Source organism: Propithecus coquereli, unplaced genomic scaffold (assembly GCF_000956105.1).
Source record: "Propithecus coquereli isolate 6110/MARCELLA unplaced genomic scaffold, Pcoq_1.0 Scaffold643, whole genome shotgun sequence".
NCBI classification, from domain to species: Eukaryota; Metazoa; Chordata; class Mammalia; order Primates; family Indriidae; genus Propithecus; species Propithecus coquereli.
The window spans coordinates 3,767-24,689 of NW_012152430.1; the positions used below are offsets into that span (position 1 = coordinate 3,767).

Here is a 20,923-nt window from a genome sequence, read left to right on the forward strand (position 1 = left end):
TAGCAACACAGAGAATCTGTCTCAACCCCACATCCTCCTCCAGGTCCCACTCTATCTTTCTGTTTTCTCTCTCAGTCAGCCTTCTAGAAGGAGTTAGTTACATGCCCTATCTCCTGCCTGTCACCTCCTACTCCTCACTCTGAAACCCTGTTGAACACACTGTCTTTCCCACCACTCCTTGATGCTGCTCCTGATAAGGTCACCAGCTGTCCTCCTGGGGAAACAAGTGCCAGGCTCTCCAGGCTGCCCTTACCTTCCTGACTTGGGCTCCCTTCCCAAACCCTGCCTTGTCTGAGACTCCTTCCTCAAGGTTCTCACACCCCTCGCTCAGCCCTTGGGCTATCTGCCAGGGCTGCAGCTCTTCAGAGCTGTACTCTCAGCCCTATTCTCCACTCTCATGGTATGGTGGTGGGGTCATCCCCCCCGAGAGCCTCAACTCCCATGTGAATGCTGACAGTGTCCATGTGCCCCTCAGTACAGACCCCAGTGGGTGCTGGGCCAGCCAGAGTTGGCTGCAAGTGGACCTGGAGTGCCGTGGTGGAGGCTTGAGACCAGGCCGGGGCCTTGGGAGTGGAGGGCAATGATTGACAGGTCTTTGACACTCTGTGGGGGGCGTCAATGAATGCAGGACAGAGGCTTCTTGGATGTGATGCAGGAAAGAAGGCATTGTGGTTGACAACCAGGTTTCCTGCTTACGTGACTGGGAAGATGGCAGGGCCCTTTCTGAGGTGTGTAAATAGGAGGAGAAACCAATTTGTTGGTGAAGGTGTCAAGCTTGGTTTTAGCTGTGTTGGGTTTGAGGGTTTGAAGTATCTCAAAAGAGAAGATGTCCAGCAGGCAGTTGAGATACAGGTGGGGAGCTTGGGGGAGGTGCCTGGGCTGGGAACTTGATTTGGGACATGGTGGTGACTAGAGCCTTGGGACTGGATGAAGTTTCTTGGACATGAGAACCATCAGGGTGTGGACATGAGAACCACCAGCCTATCTGCCGCGTTCCAGGCAAGCAGCCTGAGGGTCAGATGCAATGAAGGGGAGAGTGTGTGGCGGAGCAGCAGTGCAGGCAGCTGGGCTAAGGGAAGGGCATGTTCCGGGCAGAGTAGGAGCAGGGTTCACGGCCGGGGGAATGAGAGGCATAGACTTGTGATGTGCCCCCATTAGCTTCAACACCTGCTTCTCCAGGAGGCCATCCCTGAAACTGATCAGTGTGAGTGGCCCCAGCTTTGTTTGCATTGCCTGGAAATTTCTGTCTCCATGGTCTGCTGCCTCCAGGGTCCAAGCAGGGACTCAGAGATGCTGGTTCCTTTCCCTCAGGTGCCCTCATTAGCATCCTGCTGCCATCGTCCCACAGAGAGCACCAGGTGAGCAGCTCTGAGGCTGCTTGACGTGTCTGCCATTACCATGGTGACAGCTTCAGAAGCTGGGACAAGCTGGGCAGGGCAGGCTCTGGAATAGCTTCAAGGCTGTGCACTCAGCAGTAAGTAATCTGGGGTTGTGCCGACCATTTCTGGCCACACCTGGTGGGGCATGATGACCAGACCCAGCAGGGAAGAGCTGCCCCAGTGTCTCCCACCACAGCCTCTCTGACTGTGGCAAGAAAGGGACACCGTGGGACACAATCTCTTGTCTCTCTTCGAAATTGTTATCTCCTGGCCTGTTCCTTCTGTCTGTTTTGTGCACAACTCTTAACTGTTGGGGTTCTCCATGGCTCTGCCCTGGCCCCTCACTCTGTCCCCTCTTCCCCTGTGATCCCACTCACTTGCCACTTGCTCTCCCTTGCTTCCCACGTCCAATCCATCTCCGAGTCCCACCCGTTCTCCTTCCTAAATAGTTCTGCACCCTTGCCCTCTCTCAAAACAAAACAAAACAAAACACACACACACACAGACCATTTCAGCCGTCTTCCTGCGCCCTTGCTTTGCAGACGTCTGGCACATGCTCAGGCTGCTCCCTACCCCCGCCCTGCCCAGCCCTCTGGTCCTCGTCACCAGAGACCACCCCAGAACTCATGCTCCTCAGCTGGGAGGAACGCTTCCCTGGGCCAGGGACACACATCTCCTCTCGCGGGCCCTGGGTTTGGCAGGGGCTGGTTTAGAGCTGCTCAGCTGCTTAAGCATGTGCCAGACGTCTGCAAAGCCAGGGTGCTGGAAGATGGGTTAAACAGTTTGTGTTTGTTTGTTTTGTTTTGTTTTGTTTTAGCTTTGATAGCCCATATGGCAAAAAAATCTACTAGGGTAAAAGAAAAAAAAACATATTTTATAGTTTAGCACTGTTTCCATTTTAAATTACTTATCAGGGTGGCAGGAGTACCATGATTTTCTTGGTACTTGGAGCCTGGTACTTGGGCAATGCTGAATCCCATTGCCCTGCACGGCCAGAGCAGCACCTGGGGGTGCTGAAGCTTGCCAGATGGGCCTGTGTTCGAGCCCACCCTGCCCACTTGTAGCTGTCCTGCCCTCCATGATTGTCAGGGTCCTCTGTGACCTTCTTCTTGGATCTCTCCCTGGCAGGTAAGGGTCCTGATTGTACATGGAGGATGACCGAAAAATCCAATGGTGTGAAGAGCTCCCCAGCCAATAAACACAACCATCATGCACCCTCTGCCATTAAGGCCAATGGCAAAGATGACCGCAGGACTGGCAGCAGGTGGGTCCACTGAGGCTGTGTGGTATCGAGAATGGCCCAGAGTCTTCTACTTCCTCCCAGCTCTGCCTCGTTGTCACAGAGCAAGCAATCCTTGGTTCTAGGACAACCTCTAAGAGGATCATGGGATTTCTAGGCATGTGCCAGGAGGGGAGACATGGCATGCCCAGAGAACCCTGGGTCAACTCTTCTCTCTCCTCTGCAGGCCACAGTCTGCGGCTGATGATGACACCTCCTCGGAACTACAGATGCTGGCAGACATGGATGCCCCACAGCGGGGGAGGAGTGGCTTCCGCAGGTGGGTCCTACCACTGCCCTGTTGCTCCCCCACTCCTGCGCATGGGACCTGTCAGGATGGCTACTGTGGCCTTCTTCCTCTCAGTCTCACTTGGCCTGTCCTCTGAGACCTCCAGGGAGCACTGTAAGTGCCAGCCAAATTTAACTCTCCTTGCTCCTGATGCCTGAGCAGCCGCTAAGACTCCTGGGAGGAGAGCTTGTAGTGGCAGTCATACTTGGTTGTCTCCGCACTGGGGGAGATATTTTTCCCAGCAGAGGGGCCTAGGAATAGGGCCTGAGGTCTCCATCCCTGAGTCACAGGTCCCATGAGGAAATCAGGAAGCCTGGGGCAGGCTTCATTCCTGGCTGGTCCTGCCTTAACACAGCCTGCATCCTGCCCTGAAGGCCTCCTGCTTGCTCTGCACCGTCAACTGAGGTGACACCTCCCATAGGAGCCTTTACAGGACAACCTCTCCCCTTGGGCTGCATTCAGGGTCATGCCTAAGCCCCAGCCCTCTGCGCTCAGGGCTGGCCTCTGTCTCAGCTCCTAGCGCACAGGGACTCATGGCCTGGCTTGTTTCCAGGTTTCCCTGCCAGTCTTCTGTCTCCCTCAGCAGACTGAACAGAGGGTCTCCACTGGGCTCATGTTCCTTCTCTCTCACCTCTAGGATTGTCCACCTGGTGAGGGTCGTCAGAGAGTGGGCCAACAAGAATTTTCGAGAGGAGGAACCTAGGCCTGACTCGTTCCTTGAGCGTTTCCGTGGGCCTGAGCTCCAGACTGTGACGACACAGCAAGGGGACGGCAAAGGCAACAAGGACAGCGAGGGCAAGGGCACCAAGTACAGTTGGTCAGCCTGTGGGGTGAAAGGGCCCCCAAGCGTGTGATGGGAGGGCTCAATGGAGTTTCTAATGTCACTGCCAGGGGTGGACCAGGGACTATGTTGAGCTCTACAATATTGGGGAAAGTGATGAGCAGAGGTGACCTGTTGTGTTTTCAACTCCAGCACATTTGCATTGTCCCCGTCATAGCCTCTCCAACATTCAGTGCCTACTTGCCATGGGAGCCTCCAGTGGCTTTTCTCCCCTTAGTTGCCCCTTGCCAGATGTCCTCTTGCTGTTCCCAAATGCGGTCCAGCTGCAGCAGTCAGGGAGTGCCAAGGGGGCACGCTCACGGAGCACTCTGGAGGTCACGCCCTTCCTAGCTCCCTCCCATATGGGAGGAAGTGGGTCTTGAAGAGGCCATGTGGGGCGGTGGTGGGGGCAGTGCGGAGGGGGCTGGTGGGCAAAGCCTGGATGATGGAGCAGGAGAGTGTGGGGAGGGCAGACAAGGCAGAGCGGGAGGGTCTGTCCTTTGAGGAATGAGTAGGCGACTGCAAATGTCTGTCCAAGCTGACATTCCCCAGCTCTAGCCAGTGGAGGAAAAGGACCCTTGCCAAGGCAGGACTCAGCACGTGGGAAAGTGATTCAGAGGCTGGAGGCCCGAAATGGAGTTGGGGGCTGGTAGGAAGCATGTGGTGTTCACTTACCTGGAGTTCCTCTGTGCCCTCACTATTGCCCTGTGGAGATCCCTCTCCAGGCCTGTCCCTACTGAAAGCTTTGTCCCTGGCATGCCTTCTAAAGTGCACAGGAGCCAATGGGCCTATCTAGGGTCAGAATGGGCAGAGGGGTGTCTCTCACCCATCTGAGCTTCACTCAGAGGCCTGGCACCAGCTTGTGGGTCCCTGAACAACCCACCCTCACCCCACATATCTTCTTAGGCAGTGCTTTCTCAGGGACCCTTGTCCTCCAGGGTATGGGGTACTGCCACACTGGGGAGGGGGAGACCTGATCCCTAAGCCTGGCCTCTGTCTGTCTCCTCAGGAAGAAATTTGAATTATTTGTTTTGGACCCGGCTGGGGACTGGTATTACCGCTGGCTGTTTGTCATTGCCATGCCTGTCCTCTACAACTGGTGCCTGCTGGTAGCCAGGTGAGCAGGCAGGGCCTGGGAGGGAGTGGCCAAAGCAACCCAGTACACAGGCCCTTGGTTGAGAGCACACCAGTCCCAGCTGTTGATACAGAGTTTACCCCAACTCAGCCCTCCTTCCCTGGCTGCCAACGACACCGCCATCCACCCTATTAGCCCCAACCCTCCCCTAATTTAATGTGACACCATGGCTGCTAAAAACTGGGATTTGATCATGCCACTCTCTCCTCATAAACCCGTCAATGGCTCCCCATTGCCCACAGGATGAAGTTCAAGCCCTGAGCATGGCCTTCAAGGCCCTCTGGACCTGGCCTTCTCTCTCTCTCCACCTTCTGGACACACCCTGCCCCCACACTCACTACTCTTGGATCAGAACATGCTCCTTCCTCAAAAGAAAATCCCCTTTCCCCATATTCAACCCATGGAGAGTCTTCTCCCAGCAGGCTCAGTTCAAAAGCCACTCTCTACAAGCAGCTTTGCCTGACAGCATCCCCCACTCCACTCCAGTCCTGCCTCAGTCATTCATTGAGCAAGGGTTTGACTGAGCACCTGTTGGGCACTGAGGAGGATGTGGTGAGAAGAGTTCTAGTGTTCTGGGGGCTGTGGGAGAGCCTCTTTGGGAATGGGAGGGGGCTGGAATTTGATTCTAAACGTGACTGAGTAGTCAGCATTAACCGCTCCTCCCTTTGACCATACACTCACTGGGCCATCATCCCGACTCTGCCCTCTCCCTAGCCCCTCCCCACTTGGTCGCCAAATCCTGTCCATTCCTTCTAAGAAGCTCCTGCAGCCTCCAAATTTTCTCCATTCCCACTACACCCTCTCTCACCTGGACTGGCTGGTTCTGTGTGTTGGGTGCTCAATAGGTGTATGTGGAGGAGATGAGCATGGAGGTGATTCAGCTGTGCACTGTAGTTTGTTCTTCCAATGACTTATTCATTCATTTAACTCACACCCACTGAGCACTCCAATCCTTGTGCCCTGAGCTAGGCATGGGTCATGAGTAATGACTAAGAGGAGATCTCTGCCTTCCTGGAGCTAACAGTCCAGTGGGCAAGACATAAAAGTAATGGTCAGTGGTGATGTCTATGTAATGATAAAGGTCGGGGTAGAAGTTCCTTGTAAGTGTCTCCTTGGCACCAGGCTGGCTGTGACTCAACAGTGCCCCTGGTGGCTATCCCAAGCCCTGTACACAGTGGCCACTCAGTTTGGGGCCTCCAGAGGACCGTGGCTGGCTTTGAGGGTGAAGCACAGCCCTGTCCTCCTGCAGAGCCTGCTTCAGTGACCTACAGAAAGGCTACTACCTGGTATGGCTGGTGCTGGACTACTTCTCCGATGTGGTCTACATCGCAGACCTCGTCATCCGATTGCGCACAGGTCAGTGAGCAACTGGAATGAGTAGGCAGTAGCATAACCCATAAGTCCAAAGGCCTGAGTCCACATGTTCAGGAAGCCCACTGGACACGATGTTGGACTCAACTGCTTGGCTGAGACCCTGGTAGGTGACTGCCCTTCTTTGAACCTCATGGTCCCACATGCTTAGAGAGGTTTGGATCTGGGGGTTGTCTCTTAGGGTCCTTCTGGCCAGTCCTGCTATATGAGCTCTTTCCCTCCTTTGGAAGGAGGGTTGAGTGGACAATTATTTCCTTGATGAGCATTAGTGTACAGAGCAGGACAGGTCTGAGGGCAGAGGTGATGTGCTGGCTTGCATCTCTACCAGGTTTCCTGGAGCAGGGGCTGCTGGTCAAAGACCCCAAGAAACTGCAGGACAACTACATCCACACATTGCAGTTCAAGCTGGATGTGGCTTCCATCATCCCCACAGACCTGATCTATTTTGCTGTGGGCATCCATAGCCCCGAGGTGCGCTTCAACCGCCTGCTACACTTTGCCCGAATGTTTGAGTTCTTTGACCGCACTGAGACACGCACCAGCTACCCCAACATTTTTCGCATCAGCAACCTGGTTTTCTACATCTTGGTCATCATCCACTGGAATGCCTGCATCTATTATGCCATCTCCAAGTCCATAGGCTTTGGGGTTGACACCTGGGTTTACCCCAATATCACCGACCCTGAGTATGGCTACCTGGCTAGGGAATACATCTACTGCCTTTACTGGTCCACGCTGACCCTCACCACCATTGGGGAGACACCACCCCCTGTAAAGGATGAAGAGTTCCTATTTGTCATCTTTGACTTCCTGATTGGTGTCCTCATCTTTGCCACCATTGTGGGAAATGTGGGCTCCATGATCTCCAACATGAATGCCACCCGGGCAGAGTTTCAGGCCAAGATCGACGCCGTCAAACACTACATGCAGTTCCACAAGGTCAGCAAGGAAATGGAAGCCAAGGTCATTAAGTGGTTTGACTACTTGTGGACTAATAAGAAGACTGTGGATGAGCGGGAAGTTCTCAAGAACTTGCCAGCCAAGCTCAGGGCTGAGATAGCCATCAACGTCCACCTGTCGACACTCAAGAAAGTGCGCATCTTCCATGACTGTGAGGCTGGGCTGCTGGTGGAGCTGGTGCTGAAGCTCCGTCCTCAGGTCTTTAGCCCTGGGGATTACATTTGCCGCAAAGGGGACATTGGCAAGGAGATGTACATAATTAAGGAGGGCAAGTTGGCAGTGGTGGCTGATGATGGTGTGACTCAGTATGCCCTGCTCTCGGCCGGGAGCTGCTTTGGCGAGATCAGTATCCTTAACATTAAGGGCAGCAAAATGGGCAATAGACGCACAGCCAATATCCGCAGCCTGGGCTACTCAGACCTCTTCTGCCTGTCCAAGGATGATCTTATGGAAGCTGTGACTGAGTACCCAGATGCGAAGAAGGTCTTGGAGGAGAGGGGTCGGGAGATCCTGATGAAGGAGGGGCTGCTGGACGAGAATGAGGTGGCAACCAGCATGGAGGTGGATGTGCAGGAGAAGTTGGAACAGCTGGAGACCAACATGGAAACCTTGTACACGCGCTTTGGCCGCCTGCTGGCTGAGTACACCGGGGCCCAGCAGAAGCTCAAGCAGCGCATCACGGTCCTGGAGACCAAGATGAAGCAGAACAATGAGGATGACTACCTGTCAGACGGGATGAACAGCCCCGAGCCAGCTGCCGAGGAGAAGCTGTAAGGGCTGGGGCCCAACTGCCTCTCCAGTCTTGACCTTCACCCCAGGAGCTAGAAGAGCTGTATAGATCTCCAGGTTTCTGTGCATTATCCTCATGTCCCCTGAATGCTTCCTGAAGCCTCTCTGACATCCAGGAATCCCTCTCCAAGTCTAGCTAAAAGCCAAGCTTGTAGACAGTGCAGACTGTGTTGGGCTGGCTTCAGTCTGCCCAAGTCTGAGGAAGGAAGAGGGGAGCAGCTGAACTGTCTTCCAGGAGTCTGTCCTGGGACTGGAGGCCTGGACAGCCATCTTATTGGAAGAAGTGCATCTGCAGATCCATGTGCACCCTGCCACAGCACTCCCTGCCATCTGGCTCCTTCGCACATAGCCACTCCCCACTTGGTTCTGGACGCCACTTTTCCCAGCACGTGTTCTGAATGCCCCCATTTCTCTACATATATAGGTAGTTTGAGCACTGGCTACAGACATTTAGTCCAGGTACCCAGTGTTTGTCTCCCAAAGCAGGCCAAGATGTGTGATGGTGGAGGGGGGTGGGTAGGAGGGTGCTGACTCAGGGTTGTCACTCCCTGTCAGACACTCCAATTCCTGCTCTGCCAGCCAGGAGTGGGGTCTCAGCTTCTCTGGGCCAGGGAGATGGGGATGCTCCTGGCTTCTGGTCCATTCCGGGGCAGGGCAACTAGCAATCCTCCTAGAGAAAGAGGCAGCTGGCAGCTTTGGCCATTGCTCCTCTATGCAGAGTATCTGCAAAGAGACTCTGAAGGCTGCTGGTGGGCAGGAGACTCCTCAAGTTAACGTAGGCATTAGAGACACCTACACGGTAATAAATCCCTTTGAACTATCTGTGGTTAATGTACAACTCTGCTATTCACATTCTCTCCCTCCCTCCGTTAATCCCTCTCTCTTCCCCATACAGTTGTCCCTCGGTGTCCCTAGGGGATTGGTTCCAGGGCCCCCTGTGGATACCAAAATCTGTGGCTGCTGAAGTCTCTGACATGAAATGGTGTAGCATTTGCATATAACCTACACATCCTCCTGCATACTTTAAATCATCTCTAGATCACTTTAATACCTAATACAATGAGAATGCTATGTAAATAGTTGTTATACTGTATTGCCTTTTATTTGTATTTTTTATTGTTGTATTATTTTTTATTTTTTTCTGAATATTTTCACCCCGCAGTTGATTGAACCAGAGGATGTAAAAACTGAGGATATGAAGGGCCTACTGCATACATGGGTGTACAAACGTCTCTTTGAGATCTTGTTTTCAATTTCTTGGGTAAATACCCAGAAGTGGGATTGTTGGATCATATGGTAGTGCTATTTTTAAATTTCTGAGGAATCTCTACACTGTTTTCCACAGTGGCTGCACCATTTTACATTTCCACCAACAGTGCACAAGGGTTCCAATTTCTCCACATCCTCACCAACACTTGTTATTTTCTGGTTTTTGTCCCCCCAACCCCATTCAGAAATTTTTCCATCTGAAATACACTCTGCCATCTTCCACTGCCTCCCTAAACCCTGTAGTCTTCAGGACTTAGCTCAGGCACCACCTCCTCAGGGAAGGCCCCCTTGCCTGCAACTGTTCCCCCACTAGGCAATCACCCCCTCTCGAGGCTCCCACAGTGTTCAAGAGCCTCTCTGTTTTGGCCCTTGCACTGTGTGGTCAGTTTTGATGGATCTGGTTTCCCCTCCAGATGTGGGCTCTTTGAGGGAAAGGCCAAGATGGTCTCCCTCTCTGGTCTGTTTGCAGCCTCAGTGACATGTCCAGCAGACAGGAGACATTCAGAGAATATTTATTCATTGCAGCAGTAAGTGAACACAGAAATGAATGAATGAATGAATGAACGAACAGAACTGACCAAAACTCCTATGCTTCCACCTGCCAGCAGCTGTGTCTTTACAAAACATTGATTCTTCTGCCTGGGGACTTGGGGAGGATGTCCTGGACCAGCAGGCACTTGAGCAGACATTACAAGATGGTCAGGAGCCTGAAAGCAAATTAGTGGGCAAGAAAATCTAAGTGCAGACTCAGATGCCTTCCTGTGAGTGCACACCACTTACTTATTTATTGTGGTAAAATACAAATAACATTTAGCATTGTAACCATTTTAAGTGTACAGTTCAATAGCATTAAGTATACTCACATGGTTCTGAAACCAATTTTTAGAATTTTTTCATCTTGCAAAATGAAAACTGTCCCCATTAAAAAACTCCTCATTCTTCCCTCCCCCCAGCCTCCAGCAACCACCATTCTACTTTATTTCCATGAATTTGACTAGTCTAGGTACTTCACCTACGTGGAATCATACAGTATTTTTCCTTTGTGCCTGGCTTATTTCACTTAGCATAGTATTTTCAAGATTCATTCATGTCGTATCACGTGTCAGAATTTCCTTCATTGTTTGAGTCTGAATAGTGTTCCATTACATGGACAGACCACATTTTGTTTATCCATTTATCTATTGATGAACACTTGGGTTATTTCTACCATTTGGCAATTGTTAATATTTCTGCTATAAACATGGGTGTGCAAATCTCTTTGAGACCTTGTTTTCATTTCCTTTGGATATATACCCAGTAGTGGAATTGCTGGATCATATGGTAGTTCTATTGTTAATTTTTTGAGGAACCTCCATTCTCTTTTCTACAGTGATGACACCAATTTACATTCCCAGCAACAGTGCACCAGGGCTCCAATGTCTCCACATCATTCGTGTGAGGTGATATTTTATTGCGGTTTTGATTTGCATTTATCTAACGAGTTGTGATTTTGAGCATGTTTTCACATGCTCGTTGGACATTTGTATATCTTCTTTGGAGAAATGTCTATTCAAGTTCTTTGGTCATTTGCTGATCAGGTTGCTAAGTTATAGAAGTTCTTTATATATTCTGGAATATTAACCCTTTATCAGATATGATTTGCAAATATTTTCCTCCTTTCCCTAGGTTGCCTTTTCGCTCTGTTGATTGTGTCCTTTGATGTGCAGTTTTTAATTTTGTTGTCATCCAATTTATCTATTTTTGCTTTTGTTGCCTGTGCTTTTGGTATCACCATTCATTTTTATGTGAATTCATTCTTCTAGCTGGACTTCTTTTAAATTTGGTGTAATTTCTTGGCCTTTTCTCTACCTTACAGTAATAAATCTTAACCAGGAGAAGACTCACCTGGAGGTCCTGGTCCTTGACAGTGGCAGCAATAGGGAGATAGCATTCATGGTGGGACAGATCTTTGTGTCTACTCTTCCTCCGGGCACTGGGCTGGAAGAAAAGGCTCTCAGTCCCTCTTGCCAACAGGAGGAGAAAGTCTTTGAAGACCCAATCCGCTGCTTGCCAAGATGCTCATTGCTAAGGCTGCACTGAGAATTTCAGTTTTCATCATGTGTTGGAACCTGGGTGAGATGTTACTTTTGCAGCCCTGAGATGGTACTGTGGCCACAGGCAGGCGGTGACTGCATTTCAATTTTTTGTCTTGGTTTTAGCAAGAAATCTGCAGTGTTTCTCCCTGGAGTCTGGTTCACCTTCAGTTTAGCCCCAACAGCTGCCCAATTTCCAGCCCAGCATGGGATGGACATTGTGTCTTGAATCTGGTTCCCCCCAGGGCAAAGCAGGTAGCTCTTCTGGATCACATGGGCAGCCCACTGGTTGAAGACACAGACTTCAGGGCTCAGCTCCCACCTTCTACCCAGCTTCCCTTTCCCCAGATTGGGTCCAATCTCCCACAACTTTTTGCTGTGCCTCAACTGTTTATGTTCTCTTAAGCTTTCAGGACTTTTCTCATGCTCTACCGTCTGCCTGGATCATCATTTTCTGCCTTTTCTTCCTTTGAGATCGGGTCCACAGGTCCCATCTCTGAGCCCCACTGCAGCTTTCTACAAGAGAGTCCTTGTACACTGATCTGCAAGTGTCTGTTTAGCAATTAATCTCTTCTTTTCATCTAAATACAGTTTGTTCATTGAGAAAAGGATGAAGGAATGGTATAAGAATATCTGTGCAGCTTGTCTGTGTGTGTGTACGCGTGTGTGCGCTCCTGTGTCTGTCTCTTGCCAACCCCCATCTCCCCAACCTCGTGTTGCTGTCTCTGCAAGAGCATGACTCTCTCCTGTCTGTCGCTGGCCCTCGCCCCCGCCTCTCTCCTGTAGCTGGCTGCAATATAAGAACTGAAGTACAATTTCCATTATGTGTTATATTTATTCAGCACAGCCTGATGTTCCCTGCTCTTAATGTAAAAATGTTTAAATTGGAATGTGTTTTTATTTTCCTGTAAAAATACTCATTGAAGGTAAATTGCTCTATTTGAATATGGCCATCAGTTTGCTTTTCTCTGCACTGGTGACCTTCTATGGAAAACAAATCCCCTGCTCCCGCCTACCACTCCTCCTCCCCTTTCTATCTGACCCTTGGTGGCCCCTGCCTGGCTTGCAGACTGCTGCCCCCGCCTGGCCCAGCCTCAGCAGCATTTATCTGTTCCTGGTCTGGAGCTTAAAGCTAGTCTGATCATTCATTAGTCCCCTCCCTTGCGGGGAGGCCAAGGCAGAGGGTCTCCCTCTTCTGTTTAGCCTGGAAACAAGGAAGCCCCCAAAGCACAGAGATGGGGAAGCCGACCACCAGAGGGCGCACGGACCTCAGGAAAGGGTGGTGGGCTCTACTGTGCAACCCCCCCCCCCACCACCACCAAGCAGGGCCTGCTGAAGGGGTTAGGTGGCTGTCCCCAGGGCCTCGCACAGCTGTTGGACCCCAGGTCTCTCTCTCAAAATGTCCTGCTGTGGTCCCTTCAAATGCCCCCGGAGGTTCCTGGGTGTCAAGACCAGTCCCCTAGTCCCAGTCTGCATGCTAGGTGCAGATTCTGCTGGAGGTTGGGGAAGGAGGGAATGTCAGGGTTGAATTGCAAGGGGACTTGGACACCATGGTTGTCAGTACTATTTTAATGTGTATTCAGAAAAAAATGCTAATAGTCTGCAAATCCCTTGGTGTTGTAGATAAGATTGCTTGGCATGGAGCTAAAGAAAACAATCAGCCTATTTAACGTTGATTTAAGGAAAATGTTGTAAATCATTGTTCTGATGGCACATGAAGGCAGCAGATGACAGTGTACAGATGTCCCAATGCCCACTGACACCACCATGGTATTTCACAAGTAACATCCCCACAACCGCCCTCTTGGTTGCTCTTCTCGCAAACCTGCTCACCTTCCCCATGTTGGAAATGGCCCATCTGTCCTTCTCCTTGCTCAGGGCAACCCTGAAAGTCATCCTGGATTCCTCTCTTCATCTGCTACATCCGGTCGGCCAGGACATGAGCTGTGCTTCGCTTTCACAGCGCAGTCAGAACGGTGCTCCTTGCCCACCTCCACTGAGCGCCCTGGGCCAGGTCACCACCAGCTCGCTCCTGGACAGCTGCAGTTGCCCTCTGAAAGCCATTCTCCACCAGGCCTGTGTGGGAAGTCGCATCCCATCACTCCCCTGCTTACAACTTGTCCTTGGCCTCCAGACTCAGGCTGTGGTCTCCAGGTTTTGCCTGTGCAGCTCCCACCAGGGTCCTGGCACTTTCTCTCCTCTGCTTCTCCCGCCCCAAGCCCTCTGGTCTCCCTCCCCTCAGTTCCAGCTTCTTCCTGCCTCTTCCGCTGGGCCTGGCGGTGGTGGTGGCAGGCTTCTTGTCATCAGGACTCCACAGAGCAAGGCGCCCCAGCCCCTCAGCCATGCTCCATCTCACCACCCTGTCCGGTTTGCCTTAAACATGCATCAGCTCCCACAATCACCTTGTTTATTCGTGTCTGTTTCTCCCATTAGAATGTCAGCACCCTGAGGTAGACATTTCTGCTGGTTCCCCACTGTGTTCCCAGCACCTAGAGCAGCTGCTGGCACATCACAGTGTTCTTTAAATGCTAAATGCTGGGGACTCCTTGGGGGCTGGCTTTCTCCCCTCTCTCTGACAGGTTAGACCCCACACGCTCTGCCCACCCTCTTACCCCTGCAGAGTGTGCTGCAGCCACGCACAACTCCCTGGTGTTCCATAACTCACCCGGAGCCATCCCACATGGAACTCGGTTTACACTTACCCCTCTGCCTAACCAACACTCCTCTCATCCTTCAAAGTCATCTCTAATGTCACCTCCCTCTTGAAGCCTTCTTTGATCCCCTACAAGCAAGTGTATAGTCCCTGTCCCCAGGATTCATCTGTATTTGTGTGACATTCATCCTGCCTGCCTGTAGCCAAAGCTACTTTTGGGGAAAGTGTGTGTGTGTGGGTTGGCGGGGGGGGGGGGGATTTGGTCCCTAGAAGGCTCTGCTGAAGACAGAGCTCCCCAAGCTGAACAGGTAGCTGGGGTAACAGGCATGGGGTGACATCTGCTCCCAGTGGGAGGGATGGTGTGCCATACTGGCTGTGGGTTCAGTTGCAGGTCACCTTCCCCCTGACAGGGTTTTGCTTCTCTCTGAAGCAGACATTTCTCTGGAAAGATAATCTAGCCCTGATTTAGGGCCCGGCACCAAACCAACTCTAGCTTGGGGAGGGTGATGAAGATGCATTTCTAGATAAAAGGTTTGCTAAGCACAGGTCCAGAAGGGGCTCAGTGCTGTGGATCGGACCAAGGCCATGCTTCTGGAAGGCTGGGAGGAGCACTGGCCTGGGAGCCAGGAACCTAAGCTTTCTGAGCAAGCTGCTGTTTTGCCTTCTGAGGACAGATTTGTCTCTGGATTTTGAAGGATGCAGAGGAGGTTTCTGGGCAAGCAGGGTGGGGTACCAGGGTCCCAGAAGCCCGCTGAGCAAGAATGTTGAAAAGCAAGGCCAAGGGCCCCAGGGTGTGGCCTCCTGCGAGGGGTGCAGTGGAGCATGAACCCCACTGTCTCTGGCTCCACAGATGCTGCAGTTAACTCGATGGCACTGGTTGAACTAAACAAATTACTTTCCCTTTTGGGCTCAGTTTCTCACCTACTTTAAGACAGGAGTTTCGCAGGCTTTCTTTAGCCCTCCTAGGGGGCAGGCAGACAATAGATTCGTCTTATCTTAACTCATACCCTTGCATCACTCAAGTTCGTTTTAGTGTTAACTTCCAGCCAGGCCTGTGGAGTTGCCAGTTTCTATGGATCAATGTTTTTAATTAGATGGGTTTTCTTGTTTCTCCTTTATTGGATTGAGTAAGCAAATTAAATTGAGCAATTTGTTGTTAGGTCAATTAAATGCCAACTGGGTTTCATAACCTGGGTCTGAGCCACATCCAAGTCCTTCCAACTTTTTCCCCGGAGTGGTGGGATCAGAGGCCAGCTGGAGGAGTGGCTTTCCCCGGAACTGTGGGCCACCCTCCGGACTCTTAAGGGTCAGAGTTCCGGGGGCATAGCAGACTCTCTTGAGTGGGTGGTCAGAGAGGCTCAGCACTGGACTTGGATGGGAACAGTGGTGAGATGATAATAATCAGAAGTTCCTAGAGTTGCCTGTGGACAAGAAGCTGCCTTGAATTTGTGTAATAGTTTTTGTTTGCCTATCTGTCTAATGGGTAAAGTCTCTGCGGATCCTTCGGTTCCAGCATTCTGGGGCACTCTGGCTCCGGGGAAGTGGGATCTGCCCCAGCCTCACCAAGACACAGCTGGTCTGTCTGGTGCTGGAGGGGGCGCAGCCATTGGGACCTCAGTCTCCGGAGGCCCACTGAGATGCAGTTGGCAGGTGGCCACTGGGGGCGAGCAGCAGCCCAGACCTGCCACGGTCTGGGCGGTGCCCGGCAGCCTCGGCTCCAGACGACTCGCCCTGCTGCGGTTCCGCCTCCGGCCGCGGAGCAGGGTGGGGGCGCTCTTGCGCCGTGAATAGGGCGCGCCGCCGGCTTCCCGTGCTCTTGCCCACCCTCCACGTCGCAGGAGCCCTTTTGTATGCCCTGGACTCTAGGGGAGAGTCACCTCAAGACTCCCAGGCAAGAAGGGATTTGAGGAGGGCAGCCACAGGCGCAGGGCGTTGCAGGAGGAACCTCTCTGGTGCCTGCCTAGATTTCTCCGTCCCCACAGGCCCCTGAGAGCCTCGCCCCTCGTCCTCTCCTCTCACTGCCAGAGATCCTGGCCACAATCTGCCAGCGGCACAGTGCCACCCTGCAGAGCTATTGTTGGCAACTCTTCCCTTTCTTGCCAGAGGAAAGGGAGGAGGGGTGTAGCTGTGGGGCAGTCACTTCTGGGACCTGTTCTGAGAAGGGTTAGGGATGGGGCCTGGGGATGCTAGAGTGAGCAGGCAGGTCTGTACACAGGCTGCCCAGACCTGTTGAATTCAGGGAGTTAATGACAAGATGTGACAGGCATACAGGGACAATGGCTGGAGGGCTCCAGCAGGGTCTGGGGACAGGCATTCAGGGCATCAGGTTTGGTAAATAACATTAGCAAGGCGACAACCTGAGCAGGCAAATTGGGAATGCAGACAGGGCTCCGTGACTGGGCTGGCTGTCTGCCTGTGAGTCACCTCTGTGGATCAATTTCATCGCTGAGCACTTGGATATGCAGTGTGCTTAGAAAGAGAGGCTGGGTTGGAGTCCCCCTCAAAACCCGTGGAACAACTTGGGTGCACCACCAGTGGCCCAGGAGCATCGCCCCTTCAGGCCAGGCCCAGAAGCCTTGGCCCCTGTCTCCTCCCCTTGGCCCCTCTTTTGCAAGGGCTGGGTTCCCCAGGTTTCAAGGGGAAACTGATTTCTCTAAAGCCACCCTGATACGGGGGTCTCCAGAGATCCCCCAATCCCACTCGATCAGGTCACCTCTTGCTGCTCCTAGTCCCTGCTCAGTGCCTGGCTCCGAGTAGATACCAACAAATATTTGTTGAAAGAGTGAGAAAACCAGTGTATTTCTTGATTTTTTGAGGTGCTTGAATTTGTATTTCCTACCATACCTATGCAATAAAAGTACAGCCCTTTAGGAAACAACTGCGTGTCCAGTATGTCCATAACACAGCCACTGTTTCAGGAAATAAACCAGTTCTGTGCAGATGTGGGCTGGGACGTAGGTGGGGGACAAAGAGTCTGGGAAAGCGGAAACCTGCTGTGAAGGGAGTCCAGGAATGTGGCTCATTTTGCAGGCATGATCTTGCTCTTCCTTTTCTGTTCTGACCATGTGGAACAAAAAACAGTTTGCTTTGGCCCAAAGACAAGGTGGGCGAGGCAGTGACTGTGTCTGAACATGCCGAGAGCTAATTGTACCTGCTATAGAACAGCTTCAGGTATTATCTGTAGAAGGAAGTGTGGAGTGGGTGGTTCAAAACACTGGCTGCCATAGGCATGCTACCCAAAGCAGCTTTTGACTCCAAGGTGACAGCAGCCACCAACTGAGCCACCGTGGGCCTGAAACCCAGGTTTCTGGTGGGTTGTTTACTCAGTTGCAGAGATATCATCATAGCCAGATGGAGTAAGCACTGAGTGGTGACATTTGAGGCTTTTGAGATGGAGCTGGCTGAAACTTGATTTTTGTCTATTTTCATATCTTGTCATGTATTGAATCATTTTGAATGGCATGGAAATCTCATCTACTAGTTCGTATTTGCCTGTTACAAGTGTCTTTCTCATAGCCAGTGACCATCACTAGGTCTGGGAAGACCTCTGGACTAGTACTTTGGACTAGCGGCCTTGCAAAGGCACACCTTGGAGCTGGAAGTGGCTTTTCTCCACTACACAGAGGTGTGGGGGCTGTAGAGAGTGGTCAGCTGTGAGGTTACTGCCACCTTCTCTCCTGAGTTCTGCCTGGCTTCTGCTGTGGGGCTTCAACCTGAACTGGGGGTGGGGTCGGGACCTCCACCCACCCCATTGGGGACTGAGGGACATGGAGGAGAGGCGAGGCTGTGGCCAGCTCTGAGTGGAGAAAGAACTAAGGAAGGAAGGAGAAATGGGGAGAGAGAAGGCAAGAAGAAAGGGAAAAAAGAAAGAAGAAAGGAAGAGAGGGAGGGGGGAAGGAGGAAAGAAAGGGACATCTGGGACTCATGGCCACAGAGTGATGACAACTGGAAAAGCTTAGCTGCCTCTCAAGCAGGCCAACCCCCAACATCCAATACCCAGCACCCAACACCCAGCACTTGGTGCTCAGCTCTGCTGGGTGGTAGGACTTGCTCAGAGGAGGCAGTAGAAGGGCCACTCATGGAGTGAAAAGGGTCTTGGCAGGTCATGATCTTGACAGGGCAAGCCTATGCCTCAGTTTCCCCATGTTTAACAGAGGACTGGACTAAATGGCCCCCAAGGGCCTTCTAGCTGTGGTGACAGTGGCTTACCAAGGACCCATTTTGCTCCAGGCACTGTGCCCGTGGGGTTTCATTGAAGCCTCTCATTAACACGACAAGCTAGGTTTACCCACTTGGCACACACAGTAACTGAGACACAGGGAGTTAAACTGGCCACAGGTGTCCCTCAAGTAAGTGAAAGTGCTGGGACGGAAACGTGGGGCTGTTTGGCTGCAGACCTGCTCAACCTGCTGTATCAAGGCATTTCCTGATGGAGTCGGCCCAGGGGTCTGGCACTCTGGGCCCTTGCCCAGCTGCAGCTTGACCAGTGGAAAGGCAAATCAAACAGGGACAAACCTCAGAGCTGCTCAAGGGGGGTGGTTGGCTAAGTCCAGCTGTTTTCCTTTCAGCCTTGCTGCAAGCTGGGAGGTAGGGAGCCTCCACCAAGATGGCATGTGTTTAATCATTGTGTCAGTGATAGCAGAGACTCTCAGTGCTTGGTTAATCACTAGCTGTTCCCACTGTCTGAATGCCCTGTCCCCTGCTCTCTGCATTACTGGCTCATTCTTAACATTCAATCATCAGCTTAAATGTTTGGCCACTCAGTCTAATGTGGCCACGCAGCCACTCTCTGTCACATCACTCCATTTTAATTATCTGGCCAGCATTACTTGCTCATAGTGTCCTCCTTTATTTCTTTCTCTGTTCAAGGTCTCTGTGTCTCCACCAAATAGTGTCAGATCATGTCTGTCTTGTTCTATGTTGTACCCCTAAATCCTGGTACAGTGCTTCACACTCAGCAGGGACTCCATGAATATTTGCTGGAGAAATGATAATGCTCTAATGGCAAATAATAGTGACAAGAACTGTGCACCAATGGAGTGCTCAGTTATACTGCCCTGGGTGCTGGGGACACTGAGGACAATTTTACCAATTTCCTGCCTTCTTGGATTTCCAGTCTGGTAGAAAAGACCTGGTAAAGATCACTGTAGGCTCATGCCAGATGCTGAGTACTATGAGAGCCAGATTTACAGAAGGTGCTGTAAAGTCCGGGGAACACAGTGACTGACTCTGTCTGGGAGAATCAGGGAAGGTATTGAAGGATGAATAGCATTCTAGGCAGAGAACCAGGATGGAACATTTCTAGTAAGGGAAACAATATGTGCAAAGATGAGGAAGGAAAAAGGTCTGGTGTGCAGAGAAGTGGGACAGTGCTTTGTTGGGCTGCAGGGCTGGGTGTGGGAGAAGATATTAACAAAACAGGTGGATAAAACAGGAAAGGCAGGCAGAGGTCTTGGCCATGGGGAGCATTGAAAGTCAAGTGGATGGCACATGTAGTAATAACATTCATCCAGTGTTGGGCAGATGGGAGTGGGAAGGAGGGGATAGGTATATACACAGGTAATGGGTGCGGTGTGCACCATCTGGAGGATGGACATGCTTGAAGCTCTGACTTGGGTGGGGCAAGAGCAATATACGTTACCTAAACATTTGTACCCCTATAATATGTTGAAATAAAAAAGAAAAAAAAGAAAGCCAAGTGGAGGCATTTGCACGATGTTAGGTTGTACATTTGCGACGTTTAAAAGCAGAGGAGACACACAGTCAGATTTTTGTTTTAATGCTGTTGTCTGCTGGCTAGCAATATGGACAGAGAGCAGGGGTGAGGTGAGCAGGCTGCCTGCTAAAGCAGGAGTCCACGTTCAGGGCTGCACTAGATAGAAAGGCACACAGGCTGTGTGTGATGACCTGGCTTGTAATGGAACCAAAGCCTCATGTGTAGGAATGTTAGCAACACCAGCTGCAGCCTGGCCCATGAACCCTGACCAAGGTGCTGGACTTGAACACCAAGACCTTGGGGGAGGGCTGCCTTCCCAAGCATCCTGAGACCCAGTGGCACCAACTGAGTAACTGCAGAGTCTCCAAGCAAAGAAAGAGCTGCTGGCAGCTACTCCAAAGAAAGGAAATGTCCTGATGCCTCCTACCAGCTTGTCCTGCAGCCTGGAAGTGCCCTACCCCTGCCAGATCTGGCCCCTCTGAAGATACCTCCATGCAGGGTGAGGATGAAGGGCCGCTGGGCATGTGGCATGGTAGGTGGATGGACACGAACCTGCACACATATGCTGTAGGCCTGGGGCTCTGGGGCGAAGCAACCTTCGAGCAGCCATCCTGTGTCTGAGTGACGGGCTCTGAACTCCCACCCCTGCCCAGCCCTCTGCACTGCAGGGCTGTCAGTTATTGGTTTAATTTGACATCAGGAGGGATGATCAAATTTGTGGCAAGCTCTGGGAAATAGGGGAAGAGTTGCAATATTGCCTCCTCAAAGTCCCAAGTCACTGAAATGGAAATTGGCTGCCATGTCAGGAAGGAATAAGGGAGAGAAAATTGCCTTGTGAGCAATTCAGCTTGGTCATAAATATCTCCAATAATCCTTCATGCCGCGCGGTGCTGTGTCAGGCGCTGAGCTCTTTCCCATACATCAGCCCACTTGGTCGTCACAACGGGCCTGTGAGGTAAACAGGGCCAGGACTAGCTCCCCAGGGCGGCTTGGGCAAAGCTAGGGCTGGAAGCCAGGCCCCGTTTTGATGCCAGTTTTGCACAGGGCCTGGCCCAAGGGGTCCTTACACTGTGCTGGGGAACCAGGAACTTAGAGACAGGCTAACGATGAGAGGCCAGGGGAGCCGGCTGCCTTCCACTCAGTCCTGCCCGGGGAGCTCCTCTTTCCTTCTTCTCTTTTTCCTTTTTTTTT

At 51.8% G+C, this 20,923-nt stretch overlaps 1 protein-coding gene across 1 annotated transcript; it reads left to right on the forward strand.

Moving 5' to 3' along the window:
* Positions 1-2,514: 2,514 nt before the first annotated feature.
* On the forward strand, positions 2,515-8,264 carry CNGA2 (cyclic nucleotide gated channel alpha 2). Its single transcript, XM_012659959.1, has 6 exons — positions 2,515-2,643; positions 2,846-2,938; positions 3,585-3,755; positions 4,777-4,884; positions 6,152-6,258; positions 6,602-8,264. The coding sequence occupies exons 1-6, from the start codon at positions 2,534-2,536 to the stop codon at positions 8,005-8,007; spliced, it is 1,995 nt and encodes a 664-aa protein (XP_012515413.1). The 5' UTR covers positions 2,515-2,533; the 3' UTR covers positions 8,008-8,264.
* Positions 8,265-20,923: the final 12,659 nt, after the last annotated feature.